The 14,884-nt window shown below is 41.4% G+C and overlaps 1 protein-coding gene across 1 annotated transcript in view; it reads left to right on the top strand.

Annotated features, from left to right (window-relative positions):
• Pla2r1 (phospholipase A2 receptor 1) overlaps positions 1-14,884 on the top strand; it is a 128,641-nt gene that overhangs the window by 21,174 nt on the left and 92,583 nt on the right. Inside the window, exons 3-6 of the mRNA XM_051167079.1 lie at positions 1,019-1,192; positions 8,234-8,407; positions 13,884-13,997; positions 14,546-14,686. Of these exons, the coding sequence (XP_051023036.1) occupies positions 1,019-1,192; positions 8,234-8,407; positions 13,884-13,997; positions 14,546-14,686 (603 nt within the window). The remainder of the gene's footprint in view (positions 1-1,018; positions 1,193-8,233; positions 8,408-13,883; positions 13,998-14,545; positions 14,687-14,884) is intronic.

Here is a 14,884-nt window from a genome sequence, read left to right on the forward strand (position 1 = left end):
GAGTCACCATGTGGGGCCTGGGAATCAAACCCAGGTCTTCTGCAAGAGGAACAAATATTCTAAAACGTGAAGCCATCTTGCCAGCCCATGAATATCTCTTGGCTGTTGTGAAAATTCCTTCCCTGAGGAGTCATAAACAACATCTACACCCCCCACCCACCCACACCCACACACACAAGATCCCAATAGCACACCAAAAATGGAGTCCACCAAAGTTAACCCTGAGGAAGCAATGCTTTGCTAGGCTCACTCACAAAGCATGAGTGAGGGCAGTGTATGGCCTGGAGACTGGGCAGGCCTAAAGCAACCAGACTGGAAGGTCTATGCTTAATATGAATGATAGCCCCTCATGGCTGCATAGGCAAATCCCTCTTTCTTTGGCCTTCCCCAGCCTATATACTCAACTGCCTCTGCATGTCTCTCAAAACAATTGTACAAATTTGCATACAGATGGTATGTGTGTTGGGGGTGGGGGAGCATGGCTAGATGCTCGGGTGAGAGTCCTATGACCCTCAGCCCTTCCTTCCATCAGGGAGTGTCACCAGCCCACAGGCCCGATTATGTTGACACTTCTGCTCTGATGAAGACGGCAGCTGTTTTGCTTGGAGGACCGTGTTCTACAATATCATCCAGTGAGCTAACAGATGCCTCTGACTCTGTTGGAGTTCAGACAGAGAGGGCTGTTAGGAGGCTGGCAAACAGTTTAAGAGAAAAAAAAAATCCCATTACGTTTTTCCTTTTTATTCCATTCACAAATCTGTATGTTGCTGTGACCAGTAGCCACAGTAAACAAACCGTTAGATACCCATAGGAACAAACCATTTGCCATGACTTCTGAAGACCTGCTGTGTCTGCACACACTAACTGGTAAAGCCTGGAGGGCTCAGGGTGCTTTTAACAGTGCCTGGCTGTGTGGGGGTGGCAGGGTGGGGGTCAACAAATAGGAAGACACTAACAGATGACACTTTCCAAAGAAGAAACTGACACGGCATTTGACTGTAATTCTTTTCTCTCCTAGATTTATACACAGTCAAAGGGAATGCCCATGGCATGCCATGTATGTTTCCTTTTCAGTACAACCATCAGTGGCACCACGAATGTATCCGGGAAGGGCAGAAAGAGGACCTCCTGTGGTGTGCCACCACCAGCCGATATGAACGAGATGAGAAATGGGGATTCTGCCCAGATCCTAGTAAGAATAAATCCATCTCCATATCATGAATGAATCAAGGAGAATTAGAAACTTATCTAGAGTGAAAGGAAAATGCCAGGGTTGATGGGTTGATGTCTGAATAAACACTCTGATTCCATCCATCTAGATTTTGATTTGAGGTTTGTTTTTGACTTGAAGAGACAATTTTAATTCATAATCTTTTTTTTCCCCCTCAACACTCAAAAGATACTAACTAGCCTTTCTTTGTCCTGCTTGGTGAATAAAGATGATTTAGCTGGAATCAAATTATAACATTCTGTGATCTTGCCAAGCCCCAGCAGGATACTTCCAAACAATCAGAATACAGACAAAAGCCAGCCGTCCTTTCAATCCACCACTTCCTAGGAGCTGCCATGATGTCTCCACATCTAGATTTTCTGTCTTGCCCATCGTCAAGTCCAGTCATCAGCCAGCCCCTTGATGACCTTCCTATAAACATCACAGTTGCCCTCTCTTACTCAGCCACCACGAGGTCTCATCTTGAATTCTGACTTTCCCAACCTTTCTTTATAGTCTCAAAACCTTTTCAAGTTCTTAGCTAATTTTCAAGATCCAGTGACAACTACAATGTCCTACTTATTTTTCTCAGATAGTATTGGATTACTTTTTTTTTTTTTAATTTTTTTTAACTAAAAGATTTCTTATTGTTCCTAAGTCTGAAGGAATTCTTATAGCTTCTGCTTTCTGTATTCTGTTTCTATCACATTAGTTCCTTGGACTCAGAAACTGTTTCACCTCCTCTCCCTTTATTCCTGCCTCCCTTCAATGCATGCAATAATTAAATGTAAGTGAAAGGTAAATTAAAGCGCTAACTCCCAATCATGTGATTTATAGGCTATCTGCATAGTTGTTTTCTAGCGTAAGAGTCACAGGGCAGTTTTTAACTTAGACAAACCAGGATGAGTCCAACTTCCTCCCAGTCGGTGACTCTTTAGAAAGTGACTCCGACAGAATGAAGACCATAGCATTTCCTATTAGGGCTATTGTATACATTAAAGTCAATGGTGCATCAAAGACACTTATAATGCAGGCATTCGGTAATCACTCACCTTTTCAACACATGTTTTCTGTTTTGGCAGTGCTGGGTACCGAACCTGGGCCTTTTAACAGGCTAGGCAAGCACTCTGCTACTGAGCTACAGCCCCATCCTTTCAGAATTTACTTATGAATGAGCGACCCATCCTCTTCACTGTTGGTCCTACCACTAGACTGGGCATAGATAGTGGCAAATGCTAAGAGTTTGAAAGCTTGGATGTTCCCTGCTACAAAGCTGTCACCTAGACTAACGCGGGATGGACAGGTTTGCTCTGTGCCAGAAAATGCAGACAGTATTTAATGCGGTACACTAGAATCACCTGGAGGAAGATGCCCAGTGGTCCAGGATGTGTTACCCTGGAGACTGACTAGTTCAGGATGTGGGACACAGACATCTGTATTTTTTGACAAGTGCTAAAGTGAACCTGGTGCATATAACTCTTTACGAGGTAGTCCCAATATGCAAGTAATTTCAGACTATCTCTAGCTATATGCCAGGATGACATGAAGAGATTTAACAAGCAACATCACCCCAGGTAACAACCATTCCAAGGGGAGACCTTAGCCTTAGTGTGAGGCTCTGTTCTTCTCATGAGATTGGTTTTAAGGTCAGCCTTCTTCTCCCTAAGGGGCTTTTAAAAGGAACCGTATATTAGTTGACTTTCTATGGTGTTTCTATAAAACATCATAACCAAAAAGCGACTTGGGGCTGAAAGGTCTGATTTACCTCATAGTCCCAATCACAATTCACTGTGAGGAGAAGTCAAGGCAGGAACCTGGAGACAAAACTGCAGCAGAGGCCAGGGAGGAACACTGCTTACTGGTGTGCTCCTCAGTCTGTTTTTTTATACAACCTAGTAGCCCCTGCCCAGGAGTCCCAAATCATTAATCAAGAAAATGTTCCACAGGCCACACTAATGGGGCTATTTTTCTCAATTGCGGTTCCCTCTTCCCAGGTGACCAAAGCTTGTGTCAAGTTGACAAACTGACCAGCACAAACCTTTTTCTTAAGTTTCTGAGAAGGGTTTTGTCACCATCCCCCCTTGTCACTTTGTCCCATTGGAAGCTTGGTTTTCTTGAGCTCAGGGCTTTTTCATTCCCCAGACTATTTGTTCAGCTCAGGGGCTTCCTCAGCCCACCAGCTTCCAGCTCCCTGACCTCTCTACAAGCAGCAGAGAGCATGTTGATATGGCGCTAAATCACAGCTTTGCTTTTCTCCCTCCCTTATTACTTTTGGTTCCTGGTGGCCAACATAACTCAAAGCGATGTGTCAAGGAATGGACCCTGAGTACAGCGATAGCCCTTTCTGTGAGTCAACAAGGAGACAGGACAGAGAGAAACAAAATGAGGATTCACACTCCTGTGTCTCATCTAATTTTATAAGGAATAGTTTAAATTTTTCTATGTGTAAAATGATGGCTGCCTTGAATGAAAGTTGATTGTAAGGGAGCAAGATTTAAACTTAACACTTGGACAACCTACTAACCTTAAGAGTATAGTTAAACACTGTCAGGAATAACCATGATAAACAAGATTCAACTCTGGTTTGTTTAGAGGCAAGTCTGGGCCATGCCAGTGCTCTCTGGGTTGTGTATCTTACACAGTGAGAGAATTACATTTAGAGATATTTTTGGAATTTTATCCTCTGAAATGATCCAATTCACCCTTGAACTTTAATTTAGTCAATGTAGTTTTGATCAGGAATTTGAATGATGGAACAAGATAGATTGCTACCTACAATAATTACCATTTTCATCAGAGTCCCTAAAATGGATCAACAATATGGTTGTCTCTCTTCATCAATAATAATTTTTTTTTAATTTGTGCTTCAAAGAACCTATCAGGACCCTGAGAAGACTGCTTTAGTGGCGGAGTGCTTGCCTGCATGATCAAGGACCCAGGTTCTAGTCCCAGAACTCTGACTTCCAAAGATCTCCTTCAAAGGGGAGGAAATATTTATAGAATATTGACTTATAATGGTAGCTAGAATATAAAATGGAGCTTGACTTTATGCAATCCAAAGTTCCCAGGGTTCCAAGGTTCCCAGGGGTGATACTGCCTCCAGTGGACTGGACCCTTATCTTAGTTACTGTTCTGTTGCTGTGAAGAGACACCATGACCATGGAAACTTATGAAAGAAAGCATTGAGCTGGGGAATTGCTTACAGTGTCAGAGGGTGGGCCCACGGCCATCATGGCATGGCAAGAGGCAGGCAGGCATGGCACTAGAGCAGTACCTGAGAGTGTACATCTTACATCTTACAAGTACAGGTGGGCTTTTAAAACCAAATTCCACCCTCGGTGACATACCTTCCCCAACAAGGCCACACCTCCTAATCCTTCCTAAACAGTTCACCAGCTGGGTGTGGGATCCAAAGGAAATTTCAATTCCCCAAACTACAAATAATTGACAATGGAGGATTTTTGGTGGTTAGCCACTGTTCCTCAGAAACTTGTGAAACCAGTTCCCATCAATGAAAAGGAGTCATTTCCCTTACCACTGGCGGAAGAGATGCATGGGTCCATTGCCAATACCTGTGGTTGCTGCTATACATTTCAGAGTCCACACCAGAACACTAACCCTTCTCCATTCCTCCATTACCCTAAATGGCCTGCAGCTCATGGGTTTCCCTCCCTACAACTACTCATCCTTCTTTTTTTTTTTTAAAGGTTTTATTTTATTTATTTATTAGGAGAGACTAAGGGCTCATTTAATGTCTGAGAATATATAGTTCTAGGTTCTTGAACAAAGTATTTAATAGAAATTTCTGTCATAGTTCGTGCCTCTAGTCTCAGGCCATAGTTCTTTTTTTTTTTAATATATATTTTATTAATTTATTCATATTAATCTCAATTGTTATCCCATCCCTTGTATCCTCCCATTCCACCCTCCCTCCCATTTTCCCCTTACTTCCCTCCCCTATGACTGTGACTGAGGGGGATTACTCATCCTTCTTATAACCCATCTGTTCTCACTTATCTGCTCTCTATTCTCTGTCTCTGATTATTCTACCTTCTCTCACAGATAGCTCTGGTCATGTACAGTCTGCCTTTTTTTCTCTCTCTCTGTTCTCCCTCATATCTATAATAAAAACATTTCCTTTAACCATAACATGGAGTAATCATGTCAGCAGTTGCTCGAGTGTGACCCCTGAAATGCTCTGGGGACCAAACATTCAAATATTCTTACTCAATCCATCACATCCCTCCCACATCAATCAGTAATCAAGAAAATGCCCCACAGACATGCCCACAGGCCAACCTCATGGAGACAAGTCCTTAATTAAGGTCCCTTCCTCCCACATGACTCTAGTTTATGTCAAACAGACAACGGCTAAGCAGCATATCATATAATATATAATATTGAGCAGTAAAAAAAATGAAATACTGATACATGCCACAACCTAAATGACTCTTAAAAACATAATTCTAAGAGGACAAAGCCAGTCACAAAAATATCACATATTATATAATTTCGGTTATATGAAATATATAATAAAAGCAAATATATAGATATATAAACTACATTAATGGTAGCCACTATAATACAATAAAATGAAACTATGGGATGGGGAGGTAGAAGGGAAGACTGAAAGGGAGATGGGAGTCACCCCTTGTGAGCACTGTGTTTCTTCTTCATATTATTTAACCCTTCTAAAACAAATATGATGGTTCCACACTCTTCTGACTACAGTAAAGATTGGATTGTATAGTGTAATGGCCTTCCCTAAGATGGATACTGCGCTAAGTGTAGACCTTAGATTGGCGATAATCGTGTGAAAGGCAAGGAAGCATAGAGGACTTTAGTAGGCCAGAGAATTTTGTAGCAGATTGTTTGTATGTTTTAAAAAGGTGATTTCCTGCTCTCCATCTCAGAGGCTCTGTATTACATCTGGCATGGGTACACATTTAAAATTAAATGCTGGTTATAAAGCAGATGTTTCATGAAGCAAACACCAGGAAACATTATCTTTAAGGAAAAAGTGCAAAGGCCTTTCTCAGGAAGGCACGTCTGAGTGGCCTGTGGCTACTCAAGGATGGCTAAATGGCAGAGGTTAATCCTGGGCACAGGGCACCTGCCTCTCACTCCTGACATGGGAATAGACCTGGTAGAAAGTCGTAACTATAATATAGACCACAATCATATGCGTGACAAAAAAAAAAGGTGTGAAGGACACATCAAGTGATCTGGGTTTTTGTCAAGAGTTGGTCCTGCTCTTTCAATATGCCTTTTTTTCAGACCCTCTTTAAATTCTGCATATTAAGTAGTTGCAGTGAGGGTTTTGCGAGTGATACATGTGGGCTGTGTATACACAGTCCAGTTATGTTAGATTATACTTGGGCTTATACATGTCTGTTATGATTTCTAAGGTTATATAATAGAAAAACTTCAGTCAAATACTTGCAGTAGACACTCATATTCTCCTAATGAGTCAGCCCATGTCATTCACATCTGCTTAAATCAAATGTTAGAATTTGTAGCCCTGTGCAGGCAGCCCCAGGTAATGTCTGCTTCCCTAGATGGGCTGTGTTATTCTACACATCTCCTTTGAAAGTTGTCGATCAACTTTCATGGTTTCAGTGATCACATCCAGGGGAACATGGCCAATCCAAAGTCTACCCCCAATGTACTATTCATCTCAGGGAAGGCCTACCATTTTACCTAAAGGCAATGATGAAGGAATGCAAGACACTCTAACCACCCCAGAAAAGTGGTTTTTAAAAATTGTTCCTTTCTTTTCCTCCTCTCCTCTTCCCTCCCTTAGATGTTGTTTGGTGACAGCCTTGTTCTCTGTTGTCTTTAATATTGGACCCTTCTACAAATACACGTATCATCCAGGAAATACTGTAGACATTCTTAGATGTATAAAATTATTTATTAACTCCCAATTAACTAATTTGGTTCTTGAAAATGTGTGCAGTAACTAGGCATGAAATCAGGCCTACATTTCTCAAGGCAATTATCTAAGTATTCTAGGTGAGAAAGAACACACAAAAAGAGATTTCATTGTCAAGTCAATTTGAAGCATATTGAATTCATATTAAGCAGGTTCTTAACCACAGGAATCTCGGAGTCTTCAGTGTTGTAGTGTGCACGCCGTGTTCCCAGAGGACACACTAAGGCACTATGAACCAAATTTTCTTGGGAAGAGTTGTGAAGTTGCTCTACCCAAGGAGCACACGTGGGGAAGGAACAGTCTAGACTCTAGCGGGTTGTTCTCCGTCGCTTCTGTGTGTGCCAAAATGCAGTTCACCATTTTCTACATTTTCTAATTGTGTAACTGAGTTTGAGTTACAGACTTAGTTCACCTTGGGGTTTGGTTTAGAATTTTAGCAAAACCAGCGAAGTAGGCCTTTGTTTTCCCTCACTTCAATAAACTCCAGATTTCAGATCTATACCTTCATACTCTACTCAATTTACTTTCAAGCTTACTATGAAATCTAGGACAGGATCTTATGAGTGAATTTTTATTCTACTCCTCTTGTCTGAAAGAACTGCTTACAATTAGTATCATTGTTTCTATGCCTGGGGAAAACATGTTCCTTTTTGACACATATATGTATTATATCACTTTCTCTGTTTTGGCAATTTGGCATTAGAAGAGAAAGGTTTTTGGGAACAATATTAAGGTCTATCCCAAGTAAATATTTAATTCCCATAGAATTCTAAATGTTTGCTTATTAAAGAACCAAAATATTATTTCCAAAAATACTTCATTTCCACTTCTTTCCCTTAAAACTAGTCTCTCTACTTTCTTATTAGAGATTCTCTGCTGATCATTCTTGAGTTTTCTTAGGTAAATTTTGAGTAAGTTTTTAACCCTGCTTTATTAATGGGACAGCAGCAACGTACAGTTCACATTAAGGCCCTGAAGTGTGAGAACTTGCAAGCTGGAATCATTTTATTTGAACTCATCTTAGAAATATTAGATATCACCGCACAGAGAAGGCTGCCATGACTGTTTTTAATGAACTTTGTTTCCAGGCTCCACGAAGGTATTCTGCGATGCTGTGTGGCAAAGGAACTCCAGTTCACACATTTGCTACCAATTCAACCTGCTTTCACTTCTCTCGTGGAATGAGGCACACTCTTCCTGTCAGATGCAAGGAGGTGCTTTGTTAAGTATTACCGATGAAAATGAAGAAAATTTCATAAGGAGTAAGTATGGGAATGGGGCACATTGAGATCAGCACAATAAAATGGCTATTGTGGACAATTCTGTCCTTGGGTGCAAAAAAATATATCCTTAAAAATGTTTTCCCTTTTCTTAATATAGCCAAAATTCTAATTTTGAATTTTAAAACCTTAATTTAGTGTGTGTGTGTGTCTGTGTGTGTCTATGTGCGCGTGCGCGCGCGTGCACGCGTATGCAGTTTTTCAGTAGTCAGTTCTCTCCTTCCAGCATAGGGGTTCTGAGGATCCAACTCAGTTTTTCATGCTTGGTGGCAAGTTCCATTACCCACTGAGCCATCTTGTCTTGTGTGTGTTTTGTATGTACACTGTACCATTCTCTCTGGCACCCATTCATGTCTCAGTTTTCCCCTTGGAGAAGAGAAGTTGCAGCTATAACCCATGACCCAGGTGAGCTGCAACTCAGCTGGATCAGAGGAGCTCTTAAACTTAAATACCAATTCTTGTCGTCTGCAGAATTTAGACATCCAACTCCATTGGTAAATAATTAAACAGTCTATTCATTCATAGCTTATCCATCGTGGTGTGCAGGCCCATCATAGACCCTGTGGTAAATACCAAAACTTTAATATTAGTGGGAGATTTTTTTCTAAAAACAAACAAACAAACAAAAAACACCTGTACATATAGAACAATAATATTTCAAAATGCCACCAGTGGTGGTGATGGGAAAACAGCTTAACTTTGTTCCCACATCAGCTAAAGCAGTCTCTTTCCCTTAATGATTGGTTCAGGCAAAACTGGGATTTGTGGCTTTGACAAAGAAAATGATTTTATGGAAATACCATATGATAGAGTTGAGATTTATTAAAAGACATTTTAACGTAGAACTTAAGATATAGAGTCAAAACAAATTGTAGAAGTGGTCACTCCTGTTATGTTTTGAGTCTGGAATGTGCTGTCTGGGGAGACAGTTTTCCTATGGTATCTCAGACAGCTCTCTTTAAGGCAATCGCATGACTTGAGACATCAGTATGTCAGACCTCACGGACATATCCCTCTAGATAAGCTATGCACTGTTTTATCTGATCCAAGAACGGGATGTGGACAATACCAGGCAATTTTTAATATTCATTTCTAATAACACTTATTTTTTTTAAAAATCACATGGATCTTTGACCAGAAAACAGAAATGAGGAAACATAGATGAAATGCAAGCTGTGTTTATCAAGGCAGATCAGCCAAATAATAGTCAAGGAAACTCACAAACAATGCTTTAGTTGGGTCCCAGACAAGCCGCCCAGTTGTCAGTGGTGCTAAGCACAGAGGCACAGCTATGCTCCATCCCCCACACGTCCCCGACGGTTTCCTTTCGTTCCACCATTTAGACAAACACAGAGTCTGTTGTTCAATGAAAAATATACAAGGGTGAACCAATATGAAGCAGAATTAGAGATTTATTAAATGGTATTTTTAACATGATCTTAAACACACGGGTTAATAGAGAAGTACCCAGGGAAAAAAATAAGACAGACCCAAATATTGGTATCAGCTTGTCAAGAGAAAGTCTGCCTAGGTGTCTTTACAATAGACACAATGTAAATTTGGTGGTCTCAAGTTAAATCTGTAAAGATTGCTTAGAAATAGTTCCTTCATTTTTAAACATTTCTCAGAGTCCAAGAATTTTCTTCTGGGGCTGGAGAGATAGCTGGATGCTCTTCCAGAGGACCCCGGGTTCAGTTCCCAGCACCCACATGGCAGCTCACAAGTGTCTGTAACTTCTATTCCAGGGGAATCCAACATACTCACACAGATATATATGCGAGTAAAACATTAATATACATAAAAAATAAATATTAAAAAAAAGAAATTTATATTTATTATTCATTTTTCTTCTGAACAAAGTTATAAGGTATTGTTTAGATTTGGAAATGGGAGGAGAATGGGAGAAGCTCAAAGTTATACATAATTTTAGGCTAAAGTATACACAATTTGTTTCTTATCTTTGACAAGATAGCTTTAGGAAAAAAATATATTGTCTCTGTAAACAATTTTGGCCCTATCAGTGGTTAATGGTGCCTGAAGTTCCTGTATCCATCAGTAGGACAGGTAAACCAGATGGAAAGCTGTTTTTTTTTGGGGGGGAGGGGGTTGTTCTGTTTTATTTTTTACATGTTTTCCCTCCCTTGTGCCCATAATTTTTCCTACCTTTGTATCCTGCCTCAAATAGAATTGTAAAAATGAGTTGAAACTTGTGTTTCCTCCTCTTCCTCTTTTTAGTTCGAATTCATTTGTGTTCCTTTTAAAAAGCTACTTGGGGCCTAACAAGGTAACTCAAGTGGGTAGAGGTGCACGGCCTGACGACCTGAGTCCAGTCCTCGGATGCCATGATGCGGCAGAAGAGAGACAACTCCTGAGAACCGCCCCTGCCTCACAGTCCTCACTGCACACAGGCGCACACACACACACACGCACGCACACACACACACACACACACACACACACACACACATACATACATTGTGGTGTATGTGGTATATGTAAGTGACTTGCAGATGCATATGTGTCCATAAAGATGTTTATGTAGCTCTATGTTGTGGCGTGTACGTGTGTGTGTGTGTGTGTGTGTGTGTGTGTGTGTGTGTGATATGTATGTACATGACGGTGCAGATACATGTGCACATAAAAGTGGATATATAGTTCTACACTGTGGTGTGTGCCTCTGTGTGTGTGTGTGCGTGTGTGATGTATAACATATGTACGTGACTGTGCAGATGCATGTGTCCCTGAACACACAGCTGGAGGGCAAAGCATCTCTCTGTATCACTCTCTGCCTTCTTCTCTTGAAACACCCTCTCACTGGAACAGCAGCTCGCAGGTTCGAGTCTTCCTGGATTTGCTCCCAGTCATGTCCAGCTTTTTATGTGGCTGCTGGGAATTTGACCCAAAGCTCTCACGCTTGCAAAATGAGCACTCTTACCAACTGAGCCATCTTTTCAGGCCTCCATCTTGTTTTAATTGTTACCGAGGAGTGTAACTTTGTAGTAACATATTAATCTGCCTCGGGAGTAGGCAGATCAAATCATTTTGTTTATGGCTGTGCCAACCATTCCCACACATATCTTAGTATAGGGTCCCAGTTACGTCATCTGTATCTGTGGAATGGGAGACACTGGATGGAAGTAGAAGCTTTGCACAGCCAGAGACATCTTTCAGAAGGATAGTGATGAATGGGCGCACAGTGCATGCTCACCCTTCCCCATCAGCTCTGCACAAGTGGGGAATCGTTGTCAAAACTAATTTGAGGGAATCTTATTGGAGTAAAAAGACAATTTCCAAAATCATTACTAATATAGAGTGGGTCTTATGGGAAAGCTTGCACACCATTTATGAATTACGGTTGTTATCCATCCTAACGGCCAAGGCTTCTCACGGGGGAATTTGTACCTATTCATCAAGCTTGAATAGCAAGGTAAAAGAAAAATAAGATATGTCAGTGGCTTTTAGTTAAACATTTTGATTCTATAATTAGGCTTTGGGGATTGTTTGGGGAAACAGAAGTCTATTCATGAAGACAGAAATTGTCCTAACCAAAGTGTTTTTGGTGATGCGATGAGTCTATTGTCTCTTGTTAGTCTCTAAATTGTGACGTAAAGAATTATCAAGCTTGTCACAAATGACAAGGAACATCCAAAGGAATTTAGTCCTGAGTTTGTATTTATGTGTTAAGGGTAAACTTAGTTATAAAGGTAAATAGATTGGGGGGTAGGTGTTGATTTTCTTTCTTTTTTTTTTTTCTTTCTTTTTTTAGTTTTGCTTTCTCTCTCTCCCTCTCTCTCTCTCTCTCTCTCTCTCTCTCTCTCTCTCTCTCTCTCTCTCTCTCTCTCTGTGTGTGTGTGTGTGTGTACCTTTAAACATGAATTACAAAGTGCATGATCCTTGTTTATGTTTTGGTAAACACAATTGCGTGGTTTTGAGTATGTGGATTAATCCTAAAAAGAGTTGATATTTGAGTTAGGTTATTTACATCACAGCACTTTGTGTGGGTTTAGCATATAGGAATTTCTCCCTGTCTTGTCAGTGAGTCTTCTGACCCACCTCGCCCTTATGGGAAGGCTAACGATTCAGTCCAATCATCAGGAAGAGACTGTGTTTAATGCTAGAAACACTTGGACATGGAGTTTATTGTACAAAATGTTCTGTTTAGTGTTAAAGCATCCTTTATCTTTTTTTTAAAAAAGTGTCTGGCTTCCTCCAGCTTCCATGGTTGTACTGAAATGTCCAATTGTTGAGGAGGAGCCGACTTATCTGCGAATACAGAATCCTTTCCCTGACAATCACACAATCTATGGTCCAGACCAAGGAGTTTGTGAGAATAAAGGCGCTGCAGTAATTACTGCTACAAAACCACAGGAGGGAAGCGAGCCCAGTCACTCACTCTCTTAATACCTGCCTGTACTCTCAGGCTAGGTCCCTGTATTTAGAAAGACAGACACACAGACACATGGACACACAGACATAGAGAGAGATGGAAACACAGAGACAGAAACAAAGATAGAGAGACAGACAGATAGACAGAGAAACACACACAGACAGAAGCAAAGATGCTCAGAGAAAGACAGAGATAAAGAGAGAGGCAGGGAGAGAGAAAAGGAGGGGAAGAGGAAGAGAGTGAGTGAATTACTCTGAAGTACGTAAATCAGAAGAAAACGGTGCTCTCCTTTTCAGAAGAAATGTCAAAATGGCAACTGCAGAGAGGGCCTACCCCAATTTTATTGTACAAGTAGTACACATTCATTTAGAAAAAAAAATTTTTTTTTCAACTTAGGCACACTAAAAGAAAAACCGTAAGTATACAATTTCTATAGGCACATTTTCTGTGCAAGCATGTCAGTCGTTTTATTTACAGTATCCATGGCAGAGACATGGTTGGATTAACTGGAAACATGCTGCAGTGCCGTGGTTATAAGCAGGGACCACAGAACCACAGAATCCTCTCTTTTCTCAAGTGCATGGGCCCTGGCTGGGTCCCCGCTGCAGAGGCCTCCAGAACACAGGGCTCTTACTCTAAGATGCTTCTTTTCAGACAGCTCTCAGCAGCTCTGCTGAGATTCAGTTCACCCAAGTGTGAGCACTTACTTCTGTTCACTCTCTGGGCGTGGCCATGGCCATCTCTGCCTCTGCCTTCTAAAACCGGAAGTGTGTGAGCTAGGGCAAATGGGAGCGCCTCACGTTCTGAATAGGGCCCCTTCGGATAAACCAGAGCTGGCTATTGCCTATTGCTGTTTGTAGGTCATTCTGCAAATGGCGGAACCCTGCTTTGTCACACCCAAGCCCCAGCATGGGGGTGGTGGTGGGGTTCTTAACACCTACTCCGGCATTACCTGTGGCTTTACGACATGAAGAAATAGCAGTTCAAGAAAGCAGTGGACTGTTGAGTTTGGCTTTCTTTTTTGTTTTGACTCTTCTCTTTTCTGTTGACACGCCATGGCTTTCTTTTCAGAGCAGCTGAGCAGGGAAGCAGCGGAGGTGTGGATTGGTTTGAATCAGCTGGATGAAAAGGCAGGCTGGCAGTGGTCTGATGGAACACCACTCAGCTACCTGAGCTGGAGCCCAGGTACCCAAGCATCGTATTTACCTCTAACATGCTGGGCTGTGCTACAGACTTAGACACAGCAGTCCCATAAAAATATCTTACTCTGAGAGTGGTTAACTTTTCCCCCGCCCCCGGATCAGGTTCCTCTATGTTACCTAAGCAAGGCTAGAATGCTCAATCCTCCTGCCTTGATCTCTCATGTGCTGGATTTGCAGGCCTGTGCCACCACACCTGTGGTTTATTAAATACGGTTTATAAGTATAAGACGAGCTCCGCAGAAGGCAGAACCCAGAAAGATAATCTATTTAGCTAACATTGCAAGGATATTGGGGTCCGAGAGAGACTATTGTTTTCAAAATAGCAACAAATTGCAAAATATCCCTCCACTTTAAAGTAACAAAAGTGGCTCTCTGGCCGTCTTTGGGAAATCAGTTCCCTGCCATGCCTAGACTTGAACTTCAAAATCACAGAGAAGCATAACGAATGTCCTGTAGGGGGCGCTAACAGGGGGAATGAGAAGGGCTACCTTTTGTGACAAAACGACATTTCTGTGTGTGTTGATTTTTCAGAGCTAAACTCTGGGCCGTTTGTTGAGTATCGCTGTGGAACACTGAAATTAGCCTCAACTGCCTGGCAGAGCAGGGACTGTGAGTCTACCTTGCCTTATATATGCAAAAGAGATCTAAACCACACTGCTCATGAAATTCTTGGTAAGTACTTCTTTAATTGTTCTTTGGTTGGAGAAGTGTCCCCTCTATGCATTAAAATGTCTCTACTTTGCTGATAACTCATAATTGGGGCTTAGCAAACTCAGGTTTATGGGTATATGAATAAAAATATGTAAGTGGTCCTTGCCCTTCTAAAGAAGCATGACCACATCAGATGCATTTACTCAAAACTACAACAAA

Source organism: Acomys russatus, chromosome 24 (genome assembly GCF_903995435.1).
Source record: "Acomys russatus chromosome 24, mAcoRus1.1, whole genome shotgun sequence".
Lineage (NCBI taxonomy): Eukaryota > Metazoa > Chordata > Mammalia > Rodentia > Muridae > Acomys > Acomys russatus.